The sequence below is a fragment of the Enoplosus armatus genome, chromosome 1 (assembly GCF_043641665.1).
Source record: "Enoplosus armatus isolate fEnoArm2 chromosome 1, fEnoArm2.hap1, whole genome shotgun sequence".
Taxonomy (NCBI): Eukaryota; Metazoa; Chordata; class Actinopteri; order Centrarchiformes; family Enoplosidae; genus Enoplosus; species Enoplosus armatus.
In genome coordinates, this window is record NC_092180.1 from 18403460 (window position 1) to 18427196 (window position 23737).

Genomic DNA, 23737 nt, shown 5'->3' on the forward strand with positions numbered 1-23737 from the left:
TTAAGCCACACTGTGAATTTCAAGGTTTTCTCAGTTTACATCCTGAATGTGAGAGTGAAACACATTTAGGAGTCTTTGCGTGAATCAATCCAACCCAGGCTTTATTCTACCGCTCCGGGTATTCAAACTCCAGGGGTGATAGGCAATAATGGCTTTATTTTTGTATTTGTGGAATCACCCTGATGTAAGTATTTCTGCTGAGTGTGTGTGTATGTGTGCGTGTGTGTGAGTGTGTGTGTGCGTCCTATCGGGAGCGAGCAGAGAAGCAGCGCATGTACTCTGTGAGCCAGGGGTTGAATTCTGGTTGAACCTTGAACTTTCTGGCCTTGTCCAGGTCTGCAGACTTGGCTCTCCGGCGCTCGGTCCTCTGGGTCTGGATCTGACGCTCCACCTCCCGCCTGGTCTTAGCACGTAGAGCCGACTCATGGATCTACCCAGAAAATAAACATTAACTGTCAGTTCCTGTTGACACTTGTGCTCAGTCACATACAGATCTACAGAGCGACAGACAGAAAGATTACCTCATTGGTGGAAGCTGCAGGGCCAACATTGTGCGTCTTCCTGCCTGCAATGTCTGCGTCCTTCTCTCCTGAACCGTACAGAGCGAAAGGATGTCTGCTCTCCTTACTGTCCTCCCTGGGGTGCCGTGTTGGTGCAGGTCTCACCCGCTGGGAGCGCCAGGATTTGGAGGGTTTACTCTGCTGTAATCCACCAGTGTTTCTCTCTACAAATAGAAAAGACAAACAGCTTAAAGCAGCGCCAAAGGGTAATATACTGTATGGTACTTGGTTCACAATGTGATATTATCACCATATTTTTAGGAGGAAGAAAGAGAGATGATACTAGTACAGATAAATACCTTACTATAATGATTTTTCAATCCCCAACTTGGAGGTATATAAACATGTTTTTCTCCAAAAGCCAAAATTCTCAAGTGTTAAATGTTGTCTAAACACAACCAGTTGTCAGAACTTCAGCTAAATAATATAGTCTAAAATTGGCATCAGTAGTCAGTAAATATCTGATTAAAGAAAGAGTAAACAAGACTGGAATCTGATCAAGCATTTGATGCCAACTATCAGTAAATGACAGTTTCTTGTACTTGGTGTGTTCCCTTCACGTCAGTCCCTTCTACTCACATCAGCATGGTGTTATAGGCTAGTGTTGACTTTCATTTTTAGATTTTATATTTATTATCTATTTTTGAAGTTTGCAAAAACTGTTGTATCTATTTTGAACATGATTCTGACTCCATCTCAGGGCTTATGCACACTAGCTATGGACAGTACCTTTCTAATTTGAATTACCTCGGTCTTGTTCCCTTTGAGTGACAGATAACTGTTTACTGCCTCTGCTGCTGGCTCTCTGCACCTCTCTCTCCTCCTCTGGTACTCCTGAGAGGAGTGAATGACATTATACGGTACAGTAACATGCATACATCCCAATGTTGTGCAGTCTTTCCATCATATTTATAGCTCATTTTTTACCATGGACAGCAGACACATTCTCCTCCTCCTCCTCCTCTTGAAGGGGCAGCCTGGGTACAGGCCCTGTGGTTCGATCCATCCTCGCCCCCTCACACTCCTCCAGCTCAGCCTCTGTCCGGTCTCTGCCGGTCTCGGACCGCACCTGGTTCTTGTTGGCAGGAGGGGGACTTCTCCCTCCAGAGTCTGAATCAGTATCGGAGCCAGTCCAGAACCAGGGGTTATGTGTGTGCTCCAGCAGCCTGCGGGTCAGCCTGTACTTCAGCATTTCCTCATAACATTTAGTGTACGTCTCCCATTTGGGGTCTTTGAATTTCTTCATGTACTCCGAGCGGATTCTCTTGGTCACCATCTTGTGCCTTTGGAAACTCTTTGAACTGAAATCCAACAACAGACCACAAAGCTGAAAAACTCAAACTCTATTAAAAGCTAGCGTTGTTACAAACGCATAACAGGCCTATGAGATATGTAACATCCACTACATTGCAAAAACATTACGTTATAGCGCCTTCGCAAACACCAGCCAAGACGTTTTCTCATACGCAGTTCTTTGAGGTCACCGCCAGACATTTAAACCATAATGCGGAGACCGTTAAAACCAATGGCGGAGCAGCAGGAGGCTTCCCCCGGCTAAAGCACCCGCCTACTTCCTCCTCTCCCCGGGGTGAGCTCGCTTCTCTGGGCTGGGCATGCAGATAAAAGTCTAGGGACAAACTCGGACATCTGCTGGGTAAACCGATTGGTGTTTTACTGTAAAAAAGAAATTGGGCTCAGGTTAAAACGTAATAGACCGTTACAGCGCTAACAGCATAACTGTCTTGAACGTGATGACGTAACTGGCATCTCCTCGTCTGATTGGCTGCAGCGATCTAAACGACTGTTGAATATTCCAAATTAAAGGTCAGCCACAATCACTGCAAAGAAAACACTCCTTTATAACCTGTTGTGCTTCAAGTCATTACAACCGTATATCCTTATTGCTGAAATACGACGCGTTTGTATCCCAACGCTTTAAAATAAGCTTATATTAAATAGTCATCTTGGACAACATCATATAAGCTATTACACTATAACATGTCAATGTAGCCTGTTGTTTAATCAATTGCCCGTTGCTCCATATGAAATCATCATCACAAATGTGTCCGTGTTATTTATAGATGTCTGTTAATCATATGGTAATATGGAGTGCCGATAATCGCCTGTCAGCGCTCAGCAGATAAAGCCTAAACGTAAAATCTCACTGACAATCCACCGACTCTCATCTACAACAGTGTGAGGCTTGACCGCTGAAATTCAGGGCGGCAAGAGTCTAATTTTGTGTACATAAATATACTTACACTGGGGTCGGATTTCACGGAAGCAGAGCAGAACAGATGGCGTTCAGGGTGCTGCTGTAGTCGCAGGCTGCGTCTCTTAGCTCCGCCCGCCTGAAGACGTTTTTAAAAAGCCAAACACACCCGCAACAGGTGGCCCGTCAGGAAGGAGTCCAGGGCGGTTGTGAATCATTTGCCTGATAATTATTTCCATCAGCTGGTACAAGAGGATGGAAGGACAATTATTGTATTTAAACACTAGGCACAGATTAAACACATATACGCTTAATTGAGTGACTTGTTGCTTGTTAGATTAGGCTAGAGAGTGCTTTAATTAGCCACTAATGGCTCCAGGAAGAATAAAAGGCTCCAGAAAGAATAAAAATACACAGCTGAATATCCATGTATGCACTTAAGTTTGTCTTTTGTAGGTCTACCTGTACGTGTTCTCGAGAGGTTGAGAAATGAAAATGCGGGTGTCAAATTAAAAGAATGAAGGTTGTCTTATTATAGGCCACATAACACATCTATGGGGTGAGGTAACTGATGTGGGCACAGGGTGGTGCTTGCCTCAGACGCGCCCAGCTCCTTTGTGCTTTAAACCCACACCCAAAGCCCACACCCAGATAATCTGCTGTGTTTATGCATATAAGGTAGGGCTGCGGAGATGCCCCACTGTGCACGGGGTCTGGTTTTGTCTAAAGATGGTCTGGGGGCCGGGGCCGTGCAGGGCAGGCAGCTCAACGGGATTCAGACCCGGGTGTCCGGTGTCTCAGGCAACTGATCCGCTCGGTCTAAAGCGGAGCTGCTGCTGCTGCAGGCACATTCCTGGCAAGTCAAACCCCGACTGACGGAGCCTGAAGGCGTGCCTTTCGCTACCTCTGTCACCCAGCAGCCACCATCCAGCAGTGACTGATGGGACAGAGAGAGACACCACCCCCCTGCTTCGCCCATCCAACTATGATCCTGGGAGCCGTGCCAAACCCCTGTCGACCTCTATGAACTTCCCCTTGCCCCCGACCAGCTGATTGGTTTATGGAATAGCTGTAGTGTGTGTGTGTGTGTGTGTGTGTGTGTGTGTGTCATGCAGCAGGGGTTTAATTGTGGAGTCAATTAAGCCTCCCTGGGCTTAACTGTTATGATGACTTCGATCATTTTCCCCAATCTTCTCCAATTATTGCTGTGATTCCTAAATATTGAGTTTTAAGATTACATTGTATTGACTGATGGTTTCGAAGGCAAACATATTTTGAATGGTACCTTTTAAATGCTAGTATAAGTATTTCCATTATAATTTTCACCAAAGCTTTTGTTTTTCATCCTCTCTCACTACCCTCCCTTTAATAGAAAAACAAGGCCAGGGTCAGAAATACCAAATAATGGACTTTAATAAATTATCAATATGTATATACACTTACATTCACATGTGTTGGGCAACATGTTGTTGTTATTTTTTTATTAAAGTTTTTTAGGTGGATGCATGGTTCAGTGATGGATTTTCACAGCCTCTCTCCGTGCAACACAGACAACAAATAGGTACAAGATATGCACATTTTAAAAAGATAAAAACTGCATATGAATGTCAACAGCGCAGACAGAAAGTCCATTGACAGCTGAGTGTTGCTGTGCCGCAGAGGTCGATCCTCCTTCTCGCTTGATCCCCAGATAGCTGGTGGTGTAAATGATGGAGATGACGGAGATGCTGGAGGAGAAGATGGAGGATTTAGAAACACTTCCTGTGGACAATGCTGGGGCCTGCCTCGTCGTACTCCTGCTTGGAGATCCACATCTGCTGGAAGGTGGACAGGGAAGCCAGGATAGAGCCACCGATCCAGACGGAGTACTTCCTCTCGGGAGGGGCAATGATCTGGAGGAGAGGGAGGGGGAGAAAATGCATTAGTAAAGTGCCAGCACTTAATACTAATACTAATTTGTTCAGTAGATTGGTGTGCCCAACTATCAATGTATGCGTAAAATACTTAAATTTCTGGATAAATTGTCATGTTTTTGTTGTCATAATATGTACCTTGATCTTCATGGTGCTGGGGGCCAGAGCAGTGATCTCCTTCTGCATACGGTCAGCAATACCAGGGTACATGGTGGTACCACCGGAGAGCACATTGTTGGCGTACAGATCCTTACGGATGTCAATGTCGCACTTCATGATGCTGTTGTAGGCGGTCTCATGGATACCAGCAGACTCCATACCTGGTCAGGTGAGAGGGACAAGTGTTAGGAGGAGCAGGAGGGGGGGGGGGGGGGGGGGGGTGAAGTCTGGCACAATAATTCCAGTGCCGTTCGTAATAAGAGAAGATGAAGGATTGTCTGACGTACCAATGAAGGAAGGCTGGAAGAGGGTCTCGGGGCAACGGAACCTCTCATTACCGATGGTGATGACCTGACCGTCGGGAAGCTCGTAGCTCTTCTCCAGGGAGGAGGAGGAGGCAGCGGTGGCCATCTCGTTCTCGAAGTCCAGAGCCACATAGCACAGCTTCTCCTTGATGTCGCGCACGATCTCACGCTCGGCTGTGGGGGGACAAGTTGATGAGATGTTATTCAGAGTGTCGAACAGCAGAGACCACAGACACCGTGTGCGTAAAGGCAAACTAATGGAGTGGGCTGAACTACGAAAGTCACCCGAAGTTACAGAAATGTGTGAAGCGGAAAATGAATTGCTTGCTTTTCTTAAACATACAGCTACATCCCCTTTCTCTGTGCGTGTTAATACTTTTAATAATTAATAAAATAATAATAGTTTGCTGCACACAGGCAGTGATAGGCCACACAAGTTGTGTCCAGTCTGTTATTAAATTGTGTTCAAAGAAATCATGTCGTTACGATAATAATTTAGATTCTACTCTGCCATATAAAGTCTGCCTAAAAAGTGGTCTAGTGCTTCTTTCTGAAAGAAAGATGCTTTGTTTTTGGAGAGGGCCGAGTTCCTCACCGGTGGTCACGAAGGAGTAGCCACGCTCAGTCAGGATCTTCATCAGGTAATCGGTCAGATCGCGACCAGCCAGGTCCAGACGCATGATGGCGTGGGGCAGGGCGTAACCCTCATAGACTGGGACGTTGTGGGTCACACCATCACCAGCATCCAGCACAATACCTGGAGAGAGGTAATGCGAGAATTTAGTAAAGTCCAGGCGACAAAATGTGCGTAAAATTGATTTTAAAAGGATTTACAAATACACACTGGATGTATATGTCATAAGGGCCAACAATAAAGACTGTTTAGATAACATAAACAGTCCCAGAAAGGCTGGTCGACTGTGCGTAAAAGTTGTGCGCAAAATGGCCATAAATGGCGCATTAATAGCTCAGTTAATATTATGTGTTGCGTTTGTTATAAAATTGTATCAGTTACATTTGTCAATTACATTATAGTTTACACTAAAGGAGTCTGCCTCTTTGTATCATGTGTGTTCAGGCAGCTGCGTCTGTGTTAAGAGTAGCAGCTGTTTGTTGTTGTCAGTCTTACCAGTGGTACGGCCGGAAGCGTACAGGGACAGCACAGCCTGGATGGCCACATACATGGCGGGGACGTTGAAGGTCTCAAACATGATCTGGGTCATCTTCTCTCTGTTGGCCTTGGGGTTCAGGGGGGCCTCAGTGAGCAGGGTGGGGTGCTCCTCGGGGGCCACTCTCAGCTCGTTGTAGAAGGTGTGGTGCCAGATCTTCTCCATGTCGTCCCAGTTGGTGATGATACCGTGCTCAATGGGGTACTTCAGAGTCAGGATACCCCTCTTGCTCTGGGCCTCGTCGCCGACGTAGGAGTCCTTCTGACCCATACCGACCATGACACCCTGAAGGGGGAAGAGAAGGCGAGATGATGGAAAGGTTACGTCAAATAATCCAAACAGAGGTATGACCTTCTTCTGGACAGATTAAAGTCTTTACTGTGTGGCACAAAAGGCACGTTGACCATTGCGTGAAGGTGCCAAATAACAGCGTGGGTCACAGAGACAGACAGAGAGCAATTGTGTGGCTGTCAATTCATCTGTGACTAATTTAGTCTCAAAGCGTCAAAGGCCACATTGTTGGTGGTAGAAGGAGCCAAAGTTACATACATAATGCCACGCTGTTATCACCTAATAGTTTGTAATTGCACAAAACAACTAAAATATTAAAATCTCAGTTAGAAATGTTATTCACTGCAGTAGGATACCTCTGCTAAAATAGTGTACACCTGCCTGAAAGAATGGCCAATTTACTTTATTCTTTTTTTGTACAATTGGTGTAAACTGAAATGTATTTCTCTATGTTGGATATTGAATTGGCTAAGATGTAATTATTACAATAATTGTGGAATTGTTTTTTCCTAACCTACAATCAGTACTTCCAGTTAGTCTCTCCTATTATTGTATGGGATTTTTTTTCCCTCTGCTGTTTACCTGGTGACGGGGGCGGCCAACGATGGAGGGGAACACAGCCCTGGGGGCATCGTCTCCGGCGAAGCCAGCCTTCACAAGACCGGAACCGTTGTCGCACACAAGGGCGGTAGTTTCTTCGTCGTCACACATGATGGCTTCTGTAAGAGAGGAGGGGAGGAAAAAGAGGTCAGATACATACTGTAATGTGATAGAAATTACTTGCAAACTAATACTTTTGGTCCCCCCCTTTGTTTCTTGTAAGCTCACACTATGTGTCTTAATTGTAAAGACTAAAAATAATTGTAACATTTACTGGAGCGTGAACATGATGAGGCCCAAGCCGTGCGCTAAATGTATCCATGGCACACTGACAACAGGCCATTACGCATGACGTATAAGCCCGTATAAACCTATACAATCACACTGAAAATGAACAATATGGAACTAAACTACTGTTTTGCTTTAGATATCTATCTGAATTTGATGAGTCTCGACTATGATTTGCTCTTTATATCTTTATATTATTCTAATTTGGCGAGTGTAAACCTATGCGAATAAGCAAAAATCAAAGATCTGCTAAAATCCAGGTAAATCTGTCTCATTATCACCTTTCTCAGATAAACTATCCTGGTTTTTTAATTGGTCTGAAGGCGCATTGCCTCTTGCTGCATCAGCACCTCAGTCACATCAGTCAATCTACTTTATCTGCTCTATCAATTTATCTATCGACAATTTCCAAACCTGATAGTTCAGATAAGAGCTTCTCCCGTCCAGCTCTGTTTTTCTATGATCCCTCTCAGCCTACTTAAATATTTTCCCTCTCCTTCAGTTGCAGGCCTCTCCTACAGTCTAGCCTATCTTCCAGTAGTGTTGCCCATGCTGGCCCCAGTAGTATCTGGTCCTAGGCGTCCTGTCCCTGGCAGGCCTGTCTGACTTCTGCCCCTGTAGATGCTCCACTGCTGTTTTGGTTATGGCCTAGTCTGGAGTCCCAACCTGGCTGTGTGGCTTCAGGAGTGTCCGGTCCTAGCAGGGTCTTACCTTAGGAGTGTGTCTGCGGCTTGGAGAGAAGGACCCAACCAGTGCTACTGCTGAACCAGCTACAATCCTCCTTGCTGCCCGTCCACCTTATATACCCAACCTCCACCATTCACAAACCTCAGCACTGGCCCCCATCCCGGCCCTCTGCCATATTAGGACGCTGACAGGGCGATGGTGAGGAGTGGGTGGGGGGTGCAGCAAGGGGGCGCGCCCCGAGGAGGGAAGGAGGGTGCTCCATCCATCAGGATCCAGGAGAGGATCGTGAGTGACGCTGCGCGCCCCCGACGAGGAGAGAGCGCGCGCCATATATGGAACTGTCGCTTTGACCTCCCATCGAGCCTCGCGGTCCCACCTCGAGGGCCGTATAAGGAGCGCGCGGGCCACTGGGAGTTTTCTAGGGGAGACGCCAGTTGCTACCAACCAGGGTTATAGATTTGCTGCTAGTAGGCCTCATCCAGCCTTAAAATGGGAAAATGCTGCCCTCATCTGAACAGATTTAGACCTCAGAGAGAGCCAGGGCCCAAACTGACTGACAGGACGTCCAGAAACGGTGCTGCAGCATGAAAAGTGCCAATTAAGTGTTCAATTCACATGATATGTGATCAACACAAGATAACACAGCATAATATGATAAAAGCTGAGGAGGAACACTGTGTGTGCAAACAGTTAAGTATGTGTGCTTCATCATTCCAGTCATGAAATGTCAAATAACAATTTAAGTAGATTATTTGTAATTGATTGCATTAAATGCTGTAGATTGATTGAGCCCAACTTGCATAAAACTGAACGAATATGGAGTCATGTAGAAAACTGGAGGCCTTTTTGAATCTATGTAAGTGTATTTGTCCACATCTGCAGCCTTATATGAATGCACAAATGCTTTATGATTAGTGATAAAAATCACTAATCATAAAGATTATTGGTGAGATTGCAAACTGTGATCCATTTTCTTAATTATGCAACACTTGCACGTACAATAAAATACTTTTTTTTTCATATGCACATTAACAATTAGTTTCATTTAAAATCTGCTCCTCTGCAGCCCACGTGGCCTGATATTCACACGGCTCTGTCTGAGACTTATTGAATAAATAAGGAGAGAACCACTGAAACGGCCAACAGCTGAAACCTCATCTGTAGGGGCTACTCTGCTCTGTCACTGGAGCAGTTGGATTAATTATAACTCTACTGGAGAAGAGGAGCTAGTGCACATGTGCACGTGTGCATGTGTGACTGCGTGCATGTAGGAGTGAGAAACTAAGAAAGAAAGTCAGTGTGTGCACATGCATGCACATGGATGTTTGTGTGTGTCGCGGCAGGGGGACCAGAAGGAGCGGAAGAGGAGGTGCCAAGGAGCTTATAATAAACTCAAAAGGAAGTGAGGAATGACAGAGGAACAAGGAGAGGTGCAGAGAAAAACAGACTTGATTTGGTAAATTAGAGGAGAGAGAGACACATGACACCTGAGGACAACTGGGGATTCCTCTGCTGAAAGCAACTAATGTTGCAAGGCCATAAAATAGAAAATGAGACAAAATCCATATGGATTAGCAGGGGAAGCAATTAACGAAATACTGAATAAAAAAGCGCTGGTCATAATTCTTGGTACAATATTGTGCTCTCATATCATAACCTAAAGCTGGATTCATGTGGGAGCAGAGAAATGTTAACATAGCTTTTTATGACCTGGATTCTCATTACAGCAGCTACAGACAGCTTCTGCATGAATTGTGGGTGACATATTCACCGGCTGTGTTTATGGAGAGGAGTACAAGGGAAAAGTGAATGATGAGCAAAGACAGTTACATTTTTTATTCCTCCTACACTTGTTTTAATCAGGTGTTGTTAGTTCAGCTGTAATGTGAAGTTGCATCAATTGGCCCTGCACATCTTCAGAGAATATTGTTTCTGCACTTGATATACAAATTCAACACCCCGGCAACACGAGCTGTTAGAGGGAATCCTCAATGGTTCTTTAATATGTCAAGAAAAACAGGGGAAGACAAGGGAGGGAGGAAAATCTTTGAAGTCTACAAGGAGATTGAGTGAAAATAGAGAGGGCAGACGTAGTAGTGTGTTGTGTGTGTGTGTGTGTGTGTGTGTGTGTGTGTGTGTGTGTGTGGTGGGAGGGGGTCAGGGAGTGGAGGGGGCTGCAGAGCAAGGTAGAGCTACTTTTACACACTTGTTGTGAGCCATTTTGGACTCTGAGGGCCTGTGAAACGCCTAAAATGTAAAGGGGCTGGCAGTTGTCGCGGAGTGAGAGAAAGAGGGGAGGGTGGAGGGGAGGGGAGGTCAGAGGGGCCGAGGGGGAGGAGAGCCGAGGGAGCCTCCTGGAGAGTCTACTTGGGGAAGGGGAGGAGAGAGAGAGGGAGGTGAAAGGGCGTGTGCAGCAGGTGGCAGAAAACATGAGTTTAGTTTGTCAGAAGAAATGTAACTCAGCCAGCTGAAGGAGAGACTTTGGACAAGGAGAGTATTTTTCAGTGTTTTTTTTAGAAGTATAGTATTTTTTTATTGTAAGTGTTATAGTGGTCACATGTCAGTATTTTAGCCAGTGTAATAAAAGGGAGAGAAGTGTAAGACAGGTAGAGACAAATGGATGTATTTCGTTAGAGACAGTGGTCTACCTTTCTACCTATTCAGTTAGATTTGTATTTCAGTCAACACACCCTGTCTCTCTCTCATGAAAGCACAGAGGGTGAGAGTGTCAGAGCAAGTAAGAATAGCACACGCCTCGGCATTCAATCGCTGGAACCAATACACTCGCTGCACACGAGGGTCCTACCTTTTTAAGTGTGGCTCAACGACTGAGGCTCCTGTGCTGCATGTACAGTAGATTTGTTTTAAAGAGAGAACAGACAGAAGTCATGTTGGAGATTTTCAATTTAAAGTTTTCTATCTCAGGTGTTACAGTGAAGAAAGTCTGAGGATACTGAGGATATTGTAAATGACAGGTAAAAAGGTGCTGAGGTGCACATTTTTTCAAGTTTGTCTTAAAACAATAGTCAGGAGTCCAAATGTACATTGAGACGGTTTTTGTTTTAAAGCAGACTTGTGAAAAAGTGAACATGTCCTTTAAGAAGCAGTACGAAGTGTGTGATTTGATCCCATGAGGTTTCAGGACACTTTCCTCTTCCTGTTTAGCCTGATTTTGTATGCATAATAATAATAATAATAATAATGCACAAATCAGTGCAACTTGCTGAGTGTGCACTGCTTTCTAATGCTGCTTTCTAACTCCAGTATAAAGAAGCCACAGTGGAAGGAGAGGTGTTAGACAGCCACTCCTGTCCAAAGACAATCCAAACATAAAGTAAAATGCTATTTTTATTTAATTTGTAGTAGACGAAGAAGGTGTTTGGTGTCTGCTTCATGGCTGACAGGAAAAACAAGATGTTTCACTCCACTGTGGTGAAACATCTTTGTTTTTTTCATTCTTGTAGTGATTACAGATTGCAAATTTCTCTTTTTCACAGAAAACACAAGATGTTATTGTGCCTGTGAAGCACCTGGTTTTAAAGTGGTGGGATGTCTCATATTGACAGAGACTTGACTAGCAGACTGAAGACTCTCACTCCACTAGTCAACCTCTGCATGGTCTCCAACCACCCATGCTGGTGTGGCATGGTTGAGCTTAACCAAACTGCAGCATGAACTTTTAAAGAATGATTCTATTCTTTCTGTTCGATATTATGAACAAATAAGGCTTTCTGTAATGTTTTTGAAGTGATAAGCAAAAAAAGATGATCCCATCTTTTTGTTGTATAAGGGTCAGAACCTCAGTTCCTGTAGTTCCTCAAATAGCCCGGGTGGATACAGAGAAAAGTGACGGGAGCTGCAGCACATGGAGTTGGAATTGGAAACCCACGCAGGGTTGAGCGGCACCTGGTCAGCTGCATGAGCCAGCTGAGCAGTCCTCTGTCGAACAGGAGCACAACTGCTGCCTCTTATGGAGGGGGTTGACCCGCTGCTTGTAGTTTTAAGGGGAACGCTACTTTAAGAATGAAGAGACATTAGTTATTGATCACAGAGAGAGATCAAACTGTCTAAAGGAACATGGTGAAAATAATTTAAAGTCCTTCAACTTAGATTCTCTTCACCACATACTGTTAGCAAAGAATGAACATCAGAGTATAATTCATAAAATATTTAATTTCAGTGAAAATTTACCGTTTTACCTTTGCCTCTTGTGCCTGTACTGTTCTGAAATAATTTTCCTATCATATCAAACATACAGCTGAACATGATTGTAAATGTCTAGATTGGTTGATGCATACTTTATCAATGTTGATACACTCTTAACCTGCCCCGCAAGTGCAACAAGCACTTACCAAAAAGGAGGATAAATCAACTGATTGCATTCATTTGCTGCTTTGCCAGGACCGGTCAATGTGCCAGCAGATGGGACAATGTGCAGAGTCCATTTACATGAGAGGCTCAACACACTGTCAACACCACCTGACAACAGCTGAATACACATTACTCATGTCACACCATGAAGTTTTACTTTCATATGATGAAGCTGTGGCTGTAGCTCAAAGTATGAAGCAACAGCACCACCTACTGACAGCCTGACACACTGCACGGAAACACAGTTATCTGTGAGGCAGTTTAAGAAAAAACACAGATTGTTAAAATATCTGTATGTTAAGTTGAATGAGCAAATGTGATCTGGTACAAGCTATATAATATTAATATATGAATTAATATTAATGTGTCTCCTCTTCCCGTCCCGTGTAGTGGCTCTGTGGGAGAATGTGATTTAAGGCGTGTAGTATAACCACTCTTTAGAAGATAAAATGAAAATGTCATATTAAAAAAATACTATTACAGACTAAGCAGCCAACACTTAAACTAGACAACAACATCCACATAAATAACATCTTTCCACAAATAAAAACTATTAATATTTCACTTTATTTACTTTTACATAGAGGTATAATAATTTAACAAACACAAAAATAATTCCAAATCTATCATACATCATTTAGGTCATATCATTTATATCTCACAAGTTAAAAAAAGAAACCCCCAGCAGTCTTCTGTGATTTGTTGTAAGACTTGGATCCCTCATTGACTTCGAAGCACCTTCAGCAGTTACTTTGTCAGGAGTGAGTGATGAAAGATGAATTCTTTCTGTTTCATTTTAACAGGCACGGTTTGGTAATGTTACCAAGTTACTTCCACAGGAACCACAAAACAAGTCTAATCCCAATTCTGCTGCCATACAGTCTATACACCGTAATAACATATATAAAACCTTGAAATGTATATAAAGAGAAAGTGACACAACATTAGCCACCAATTACCATTGATTAATGTTTAATTAATTCATCCTGACGCTGTCCCTTGTTTAAATATGATATGATTCATTTAAATTTCTGTTACGAGCCACAATCCACTACTTTATTGTCTCTATGCATCACTGCCTTAAATTGTGAATAAAACAAGGATTCACAATGATTCAAGTTTCTAATCCCTGCCTAACATAAACTTTCAGAGAATCTTGTAGGAAAATCTTGTTGATTATAAGGTGCTCTATTTACTATATGTATTAACATACAATTTCTATAATTATTAGATCTGATTAATTTGACAGACAGCTCCACCATCATACTATCTGACTTTTGTTTTAGGTCTATAGAGATACAGGAAATATAGTTTTGATAAACCAGTCAATACCGTTTCCAGCTACATTGTACAGATCAGAGCTCAATGAAAAGGATGTTTCCCAATTACCAACTGAAAAATGTAGACACAAATGTTGGTCACAAGCGATTTTAGAAGCAACCCAATCTACAGTCTGCAGGCTGTGGGGAATTCAAACTAAGAGCATTGGCACGTCTGGCGTAACGAGAACAAGAAATCCTCTGAAACACTCCGGTCTAGACTCCCCCTGAGCAGTGAAGTGGGCTTTTACCATCCAAATATTTACTGAGAAGAATCATTACCTCTTAGTCAGGCTCTCCAGGCCAGCTATAATATTTAGCTGGCTCAACAGCACTGTGGCTAACATGTACGTGGTTTTAGAGCTGTTTATAAAGAAGTTAATGCCGGCCAAGTGCACATCCTGTTAACACCGACCAGTGAGCACAGCATGGGGACAATCATGTCGCAGACTGACAGACACAGTGGTTAACAGTATGCAGTCATAATGTTGCACAAGGCGTAATGTTGGTTTGTTTTTCCACCATTTATATATATTAGACCAAGAAAGTTCACGTAAGACTACCTTCTGATTTGCACTGTGGAACTTTTTGAAGACAAGATAAAAAAAGAGGTTTTAGACAATGAGATAATAGTTAAGAGAGCTGTGATCATGCCACACAGACCACCTTTGACGTACCCTCCCTCCTCGAGAGCAGCAGAACATCAACCAGAAAAGAGGCTGTTTAGCAGCCTTCAATTGACTTCCCTAAGTAACTTCGTAATTTTATTTTGTTTGACATATAGCAGTTTCAGGGCTGTCAATCAAATTTAAAGCAAGAAAAAATTGAAGGGTGAACTGAATCGAAACATGTTAGCAAACAGTGTAAATATGATCCACTAAGACCAAATCCTTGTTAGAAAAACATCATTTTTTTTTTTTTAAGATGTGTAGCACCTCAGCAGTGACTTACAGGACAATTACTCATATTTTCTATGACAAATGTGATATTATATAGATATGTAAGAATAGTGTTCAGTCATGTTTTACAACACAGTGTAGACAACACAAATAGCTGCTTCGTTTGGCTTGTTTAAACTCTAAAATGACTGTGAAAGGCTCTGCATGGAAGCTTCAAGTTTAAAAATTCAATAATAAATAGACACAAATTCATTAACAAATACATATTTAGAGGTTCTGTATACATCATACTGGACTGTTTTTGGTTTGGTTATGAAAATAATGAAGTGATAACAGACTACAGTGTCTTTCATACTGTTACATTTCTCCCGCCTCAACTATTTAAAACAGGATTTGGGCTTTTCCCCAAAACTATGGTAGTAACAGCAAACTAAAAATCACGTTTGCTATGAGCTTCCTCTGTGAGGAGTGTCTGTCTTCATCATGTCAGTGTAGAATTAGATCTTTTCAAAATAAAGCATCTCGAGGAACTCTCTGATCCATGTTTCAGTTCTCACGTCTTCACTGTGGATTACCCTGTTTCCTTTCCAAACAGGAAAGCTCTTCATGTGGTGCTACATAGTCATTCCAGCAGTGAAAGGACATTTGCAGCATTAAAGAAAATCCCTTAAGGTTTCTTAGTGGCTTTCCATTCTCCTCTCTCTAGTGTTCATTTGTAGTCTTGTGGAAAGTTCTGCTTTCCTTCAGCGTTTATCCACCTCTACCCATTTCAGCCCATATTTTTTCCCCTCTGCCCCTCTAACCCATTCAGGAGTAAGGCCCCGTTTTCCCAGCCATTGACCTCACCTCCTGATTTCTCCCTCTTCCTCATCCACTCGTTTGTACTCCCGGTCCTCTCAGCGAAGTGCTCGTTTCTGTTTCTCTTGTAGAAACGCCTGCTTCTCCATCAGTTTTCTGAACAGTCCTTGCCTGTTGCCTAGCAGCTCTGTGTGCTGGCCACACTCGGCTACACGCCGCTGATCCAGTACAGCAACAGCGCTCGCATTCTGGATGGTGGACAGGCGGTGAGCGATGATCACGACTGTCCTCCCTGTGGATTGGGCGAGAGGGGCAGGAAATAATAAAACAGGAGAAGCAACAAACACCATTGAACGTTAGCTTTGTTCTTCGTAAGTGCATGCACTGCCTGGCCAAGATTTACCTTCCATCAGACGCTCCAAGGCTTCCTGGACCAGAAATTCATTCTCAGCGTCCAATGCACTAAGAAAAGACGGTTGTTTAGGATTTTTTTCAACGAAATAACCTAAGACATCATCATCATTTTCAAACATATCTACGGTGCTGTGCATAGGCATAAATAAAGGGTAAAGATAGTGAAAGCTAGTAAAGGTTTTGTAAGTGAATTTCTACATCAGTTCTTTAATCAGGCCTCAGTCTGTCTCACCTGGTGGCCTCGTCTAAAAGCAGGATCTTAGGATTCTGTGGAGAGAGAACACAAATAGTGTCATACATAGTAATGATCCTGGTTCCACTTGTCATTTTAAAGCTGTTTTTGTGGTTCAGTGAATAGAATGATTAGACACTGATATGACAGGAACATCCAGTACTTATTACCTGGTTAATGTATAACAAACATTATGTGCAGATGGCAGATTATGACCAGTTGTTGTCGTGTTGTCGTACTCACCTTGAGCAGAGCTCTGGCTATGGCTATCCTCTGCTTCTGACCACCTGAGACACAAACACACAAATTAACCATGTACACACAGAAAGGTCCTATGTGTCTACTGTATGCACGGAGCCATGATAGTTAATAGTTACTAAAGCTTTTAATGTTCTGAAAAGAAAAATTCAAGACATTTATTTGAGTCCTTTTTCACATTTTCTTTCTTTTTTTTAAAAAAAATGAAATTTAGAGATACAGAGAATTAGGTATTAAAATATGAATGTATTATTGAGATTAAATAATTCTTTAGAGTGCTTAACTGATGAGAGTATTTAGAAGGAATAAATGAGCACACTTCCCAACACTGAACATGTATTTACAACCATGTGAGTGAGTGAAAACATCATCTTCAGTATCATAAACCCTGCAACACCTCATGGGCAGCTGACAGTTGGAGATACAAGTGAACAGTGAAGCAGATGTTGTTATCATAACTCTGTGGTGTCTCTGCCTCTGTTTCTCACCTGACAATAGCACTCCTTTCTCCCCCACTACAGTGTCAAAGCCCTTAGGAAAAGCCTGGATGAAATTATAGGCGTTGGCCACTCTGGCTGCCCTGTAGATGTCCTCTGTGGTCACAGTGTCTGGGTCCACTGCACCGTATGCTATATTATCTCTTATAGAGCAAGAAAACAGCACGGGCTCCTGGGAGAGAGAAGAGAGGTGGGAGGAGAGGGAGAAGGTGAGAAAGACAATCTCCACTCAAAGGCCCTTAATAATGTTTGGCCACTTACAGTGTGCTTTGAGGTCTGTTGTGTAGGAACATAAACAAGTCATTTATTACCTGGCTGACAGTTCCAATGTGACTCCTGAGCCAATAGGGATTCAGATCTCTGATGTCATGACCATCTATAGAGATGATACCTGGAGAGAGGAGGTCATTCTCAGAGGTAAAACAACCATCTGACGGAGTCTTGTACTCATCAGATGTTTGAAAGTGTGTTGTTACTAAGCAGTGGTTAATGTATCTGGGTATGGGAGAAGACAGAACAAGCTCACTCTCACCAGCATCGGTGTCATACAGCCTGAGCAGCAGTGAGACCAGGGTTGATTTTCCAGACCCACTGGGTCCCACCACAGCCATGATGGTACCAGCTGGGACCAGCAAGCTGAGGTTCTGGAAAATAGGAGAATCCTTACGAGTCGGGTAGGCAAAAGAGACGTCACTGAACTCTAGCTGACCCCTCAGCTGGTCTGGAGGAAGCACTAGGCCTTCTGTGGAGGAGCAGAGGAAGAGGGCCACAAAGGATAAAGCGATTATCTGGTTTAACTTGCTTGATGGGTTAGAGTAAAATGAGGAGAAACAAAATAAATAAAATAAAGCAAAAAATAGTGTTACTACATCTTAAAAAGTAAATTTTACATCATGTTTATCAACTGACGAGGAAAAAAACTATAGGCAACAGATGTTTGATACTTTCTACTGGCATCTGTTTTGCTGTATAAACAACTTTCAGATGGGTTTACAGGACAAGAATGGATACTCATTGATGTAGTATACTGCCTGTGTGTGTGTGTCTGTGTGTGTGTGAGTGTACACTGACCATTTAGAGGAAACTCAGGCTTTCGGTCCAGCAGCTCCCACAGTCTGGTTCCTGCTCCAAACCCCTTCATCAGCTCAGAGTAGAATGAACTCAGACCTACACATTAAACAGATGTGAACAGTACAGATAAGGAAATTCATATAAAATGGAAAAGGTGCACATGCATGTGTGTGTGTATGCATGTGTGTGTTACCTGCAATACTGATGCCCACCCAGAAGGTGTACATGAGGAATGATGACAGCTCTCCCACAGTCATGTGTTGGCTGGCCATCAGAAGGCCTCCTTTGTACAGCACTGACAGGATCATGATGTTACCACTGAGACCAGTCTGAAACACACACACACACACACCACACACACAGAGTTATTTGATTACTACAACATCTGGCATTACTGCTACTCCCTGACACAGCACTGACTGATTATACTAATTACAGCCTATCTGGGTACCTGCTGGATAAGCCAACTGGCGAGTCTCTCTCCATCTGAACTACAAATTTGAATATTATTTACCTGATAACACTTGAATTAAAAACAGCAGGATATGCTGGGGGAATTGATATCTGGCAGTAGAATAGTGAAAGCGGACAGAGAGGAAAATATAATAAAATAAGCCCTATAAGAAATGATTACATTTTATGGTCATTTGTGGTGCTGATGAATTGCACTGCATCATATTGAAAGGTGTTTATAATATTTTGTGTACCACTGACACAAGTAGGGGTGGACAATTAAAGCTTCATGTCATCCAAGACATGAAGAGAAACCCCAGTTTAAGAGCTGTGAGGCTTGGCAAGTTGTGCCACTGAGTTGTTTCAACACCGTCCTAACCTTGTTTAAGTGCACAAATGTATTCTCTGCCCTTGTATGGAGGACTGGATCATCTTTTTTTTTTTTATTTATTTTTTTTTATTGTTCCACATCCTTCATGAACGGACATCTCAGGCACTGTGGTATTGTGGCAACCCTCAAATACGGTGGCAAAAAAGCAGAAGCCTTTGTGCAACACTTCACTTTCTAACTGTGGATTTGGATTGCTTCACTGACAGGACACACACACACACTTACCACTCCAAAGAAACCAGCACGTAACACAGCCTCCTTCCTGGCCAGGCTGAAGACCTGGTCTGTCTTCTGTGTGTATGTGTTGACCTCTGACAGCTCTTTACCAAAAGCCCTGACTGTCCGCATGTTGCTGATACGTTCCTCTGCCAACTACAAACGCAAACACAGTTTTATTAGGACTTTGTCTATCCCTTAGCTTTGTGTATAACTGAGATAAAAGCTGCACTAGCTGTGGTAGCTTAATTAAATTTGCAGATAGAGTCAATTTGCTATGTTGATCATCTGATTTCCAATAGATAAACAGTATGGCTTTACTAACCACTAATTTCAACTGATGTTTTCAGTATGGAGCTTCACTACTATCATTTAAAACATCCTCAAATAATGTTTTATTAAACCTCGCTGTTGAACATCTGGCAACCTTTAACACAAAAAAATGTCATTATAAAAACTAGTAACTCAGCCAGTTCTTGTACCTGTGTGGCTTGTGCGAGTGCGTCCTGTGTGCATTTGGAGATGGAGCGAAGGTATCTGCCGTAGACTACAGCAAGACAGGCCATAGGAGGAACAATCAGCAACACAAAGCTTGCTAAACTGGGCGAGACATAAAACTAGAACAGGAGAAAGAGAAGAAAATAACAGCAGTTAATGGAAATAAAAAGGAAAGGAAAAGAAAGAAAAGGAGAGGGAAGAAGAAGACAGGGAAAAAAAACACAGACATTCACACCACGTCTCCCTCTTCAGTAATTACAGTAACTATTTCCATTCATTTCCTTCAACATTAATTACACCAGGAAGTCACTGTACTTCTTTGTAAGGAAAACTAATTGTTTGTTGTTTTATGATTTTCTGAGAAGTCGTCAAAGATGGAACCATAAAAAAATACAGTTTTGTAAAGGAAATAAAAGCATCAGTTGACGGACCTGTTGGTCAACACATCTCTAATCCATGCTAAAACAAACAAAAAAAAAAAGTAGAGACTGGTGACAGATTATTTTTGTAAACCTGTTTCCCAACAGTCCTACAGGCTACAACCAGTAATAAGCAGGGAAACTCTCAGCTCACATACAAACAGCACAGAATAGACGCAGACAAAAGACGTCAGGAAAGTCACAACTACTTCCTTGTACTGAATAAAACAATACTACGCACACACACACACACACACACACACACACACACACACACACACACACACACACACACACACACACACACACACACACACACACACACACACACGACTGTAGTGTCTTTAAAAGTCAGACTATTATGTATAATAATTATAATAATAATTATGTTAAATTTAAAAGTATTTCACACACATCAGTAATACAATACGCAACACATTTTTTTCACAACATAAATGTATCAATAAGGATGCCTGTTGATTCCTCATTCAAACCTATCCTGACCAACCAAAGCGGACCACTCTGAGGGACAAACTCACCATCATACTGACACCAGCAGCTGCCTGGGCGACAGCTCTCAGCCCGTCTGACAGGTTGTCAGTGATCGAACGGCCTACCACGGCCGTGTCAGCAGACAGGCGGTTGATAAGCTCGCCTGTCCTATTCCTGTCGAAAAATGCCACTTCCTGTCTGAGGATGGAGGAGAAGACGGAGGCACGGAGATTACGAACAATCTGTTGGCCTGAAGAGAGAAAAGTGAGGAGGATAGAGATAAGAGACTGTTGCAATTAAATTGACAAATGTGGATAGTTGCACACTTTTCATGTTTGTTTGTTTTATTAAAACATTACTTTAGGCTCTGTTAACATGTGATGGACATTCGTCATTATTTTTGCCAGTGTATAATTAATCAATTGAAGCCAGCCTGACTTTGTCCAAAGTTCAACAATAACCCTAACCTGCATCTCCAAAGCTCTCTAATTAAAACATAGTAAGTTGCGTGTTTATTCTGTGCACAAACAGACATGTTGTCACCGTAAGGTTACCAGGAAGTCATTGGAAGAAATAATTACAGTCACAATTCGTTGCTTTCAGATTCTGTTTGTGTACAGATTAAACAAACAAGATAAATCATCATAAATCATCATAATTAGAGACCTTTAGGAGGTTCAGGTGTTTTTGTGAACTTTGGACAGAGCCAGGCTAGCTGTTTCTCCTGCTTCCAGTATTTATGCTAAGCTAAACATGAGAGTGGCATTGATCTTCCCATCTAACTCTCAGCAAGACAGCGAGATAGATTTCCCAGACTTTCAAAGTATTCTTTATACATACATACATATATATATATATGTACTGATATAATAGACACTGAAAGTTATTATTTCCTATACTTTCCTTAACAGGGAAAGCAAAGATGAAGACCTGGAGGAGAGATACAAGCAAGTGGAGCATTAATCTCCCTCCTCGTCTCACCTGAGGTCTGCATGAGGTAGACTCTGGCAGCATTGGCTGCCCCACCACACAGGAACACTCCCGTCAGCATGATGCATAATGATGTCAGGGAGGCCGTCATTGTCTCTGTGTCTGTTCCAGTGGTGTAAATGGTGTCAATCACTTTACCCAGAAGGAATGGAGCTGACATAGTTACTGCACTGGAAACAGTTAAAAAGCCTAGAGCAGCTGTGGTGGATAAATGAAAAGACAAAAAAACAGAAAGTTCAGAATCAAAGCAAAAGATACACTTTAAACAAATTATTGTAGAAAGCAAAACCCAGGGCTACAATTTATAAAAGGAAGTCTTAAAACCTGATAAAAAAAAGGTACTTGAGGTTGTTTTTCAAACCCAAAAAGCACTTTAACAGAGCTCTCCAAATTAAAATTATAAAAAGCTGAGAGTAGCAGAGCAGCCTTTGCCAGATCATGAATACAATTTGACCAAATGTGGAAGTTACCAATCATGGAATACCTGCCTTTTTTGAGAGATTTAACTCAGTGTGGATACTCTACACTTTTGCCAACAATGGAAAAAAAACATCATAATAAACATGACAACTGTACTATTACCAGTACAGTGAAAGCCTTTTAATAAATTGACACCTTTTTTATTCTCTTATTAGAGACACACCTAAAGGCTATTCCAAAAATAGGTGAGTCTTCTTTTGTCATGGATGTAGTGATCCAAGGGGTCAGGTATATGTAAGGGGGTCCCAATTCCTATCTACGCCCCTGGCTTCACAGACACATACAGACCTGCCAGTCTCCATCTCTCTGGGTGAGCAAGTTGCAAAATCCTTTTGACATCCTCCACGGGGACCGTGGTCGGTGTTTGGCCTGTCTCCGTGTCCGCCTGGGTCTTCACTGATCCAGCTGGTGTAGGTGTAGAGGCGGCTGAAGAGCTGGCAAAGGCAACAGGTGTGTGCGTGACTGTCCGTGTTCGGAGTATAGAGAGACCTCTGAGTGGACTGCAGGGCAGGACAGACGTGAGCGGCCTGGGTGAGGAGGGAGGGAAGGCAGGGGTCGGGTGGACTGATGACTTGACCCCGGTCGACTGTCTCTTCCTCCGGAGGGCAGCTGAGAGGGTCAGGCGGTGCTCCAGCCACAACATCCTCGGCTGTGTTAGCTTGAGTTTGGACAAATGCTCTCCCTGTGTGCACCCTGACATGCGAATTAGAAGCCGCATCGTCCTGGTTGTCAGCAACTGACTAGCTATTAGCTAAATTTGACAGAAATAAGTAGTTTCCTAGTGGCCAGCCAGATTCAGTGACTGATAGCGTCGAGGTGTTTCTTGTTTAGTAGCTAAGTCCACTTGGAGAAACATTTTAGTCCCCTAGCCGTCAGGTCAACGCACCGTATCCATAGCCGAGCGGTTGTAGAGCTTCTTCCCGCTACATTGTCGAGTTTAGACCGTTTTTGTCCGTTTTATCTGCCCCTGACAGCCGCTTTCAGCCACTTTATCTCTTATCGCTGTTCAGCTACCAACACCCTGCCTGTCACTGTCATCTGTCGCAGAATATTTGGTCGGCAAGCGGGGAAAGTGGAAACACAAGCTGCCGAAGACCGACTAACACTAAATTCACTCTGAAAAATAAACCCAATTTCCCTGGAAAGAGTCTAAAAGGGTAGAAACAGGAAAGGTGACCCTGGTTTGGTTCGCATGTACACACGATTCCTCCTCCTCGACGGGGGAATTCAATGGCTGATGATATATGTAAACTTTCCCAGGCATAACCAAGCAAACCCAGATCGTTAACGCCTAGCCATAAGTGTTTTGTGAATGAGTTTATAAGCTTCCAAAACAAAATGTATCATTACATTTTTACACAAAGAACAAAAAGCTAATGTTTTTATTTAGTTCATACAAACAAACGTACGTTGCCTAAGAATAAAGTGACATGAGATATTAGCTAAATTATTTTCTCGACGAATAGGGTTTCTCGATTAACTGCGTTTTTTATTTTCACATTAACTGAATATATGATCATCCGAAAAATGTCCATTAAATATAATTTCTACCAGGGTCTGTGCTGAGAGAAAACGAAAAGCGAATATTTTGGAGCCCAACCGTTGGCCGATCATTTGAATCGACTCTCGATTGCTTCTGCCTGGTCGGTAGGGTGAAAGTTGAAAGTTCGTGCACATCTGAAAACAGGAGACACGTGCAGATTGAGAAGTCGTAAGTCTAATAGGTTAATTTTACAGAAGTGCATGTAACTATTC

General features: G+C 42.8%; 3 protein-coding genes across 3 annotated transcripts; all 3 read right to left on the minus strand.

The window, feature by feature from the left end:
• Nucleotides 1–244: 244 nt before the first annotated feature.
• Nucleotides 245–2046, minus strand: ccsapb (centriole, cilia and spindle-associated protein b). The gene is made up of 5 exons (XM_070910127.1): nucleotides 1983–2046; nucleotides 1488–1861; nucleotides 1308–1394; nucleotides 522–724; nucleotides 245–430 (listed from the first exon to the last, which is right to left on the minus strand). Exons 2-5 carry the CDS (start codon nucleotides 1834–1836, stop codon nucleotides 245–247), a joined length of 825 nt encoding a protein of 274 aa, XP_070766228.1. The 5' UTR covers nucleotides 1837–1861; nucleotides 1983–2046.
• Nucleotides 2047–4167: 2121 nt separating this feature from the next.
• acta1b (actin alpha 1, skeletal muscle b) lies at nucleotides 4168–8271 on the minus strand. The gene is made up of 7 exons (XM_070908033.1): nucleotides 8209–8271; nucleotides 7192–7328; nucleotides 6279–6603; nucleotides 5745–5906; nucleotides 5132–5323; nucleotides 4824–5005; nucleotides 4168–4664 (listed from the first exon to the last, which is right to left on the minus strand). The coding sequence occupies exons 2-7, from the start codon at nucleotides 7318–7320 to the stop codon at nucleotides 4521–4523; spliced, it is 1134 nt and encodes a 377-aa protein (XP_070764134.1). The 5' UTR covers nucleotides 7321–7328; nucleotides 8209–8271; the 3' UTR covers nucleotides 4168–4520.
• A 7311-nt stretch (nucleotides 8272–15582) lies between these two features.
• abcb10 (ATP-binding cassette, sub-family B (MDR/TAP), member 10) lies at nucleotides 15583–22709 on the minus strand. Its single transcript, XM_070903723.1, has 14 exons — nucleotides 22271–22709; nucleotides 21494–21700; nucleotides 20560–20762; nucleotides 19586–19720; nucleotides 19113–19259; nucleotides 18237–18372; nucleotides 18044–18139; nucleotides 17505–17714; nucleotides 17284–17363; nucleotides 16964–17144; nucleotides 16461–16504; nucleotides 16218–16252; nucleotides 15975–16033; nucleotides 15583–15863 (listed from the first exon to the last, which is right to left on the minus strand). Exons 1-14 carry the CDS (start codon nucleotides 22698–22700, stop codon nucleotides 15670–15672), a joined length of 2157 nt encoding a protein of 718 aa, XP_070759824.1. The 5' UTR covers nucleotides 22701–22709; the 3' UTR covers nucleotides 15583–15669.
• Between the last annotated feature and the right edge of the window lie 1028 nt (nucleotides 22710–23737).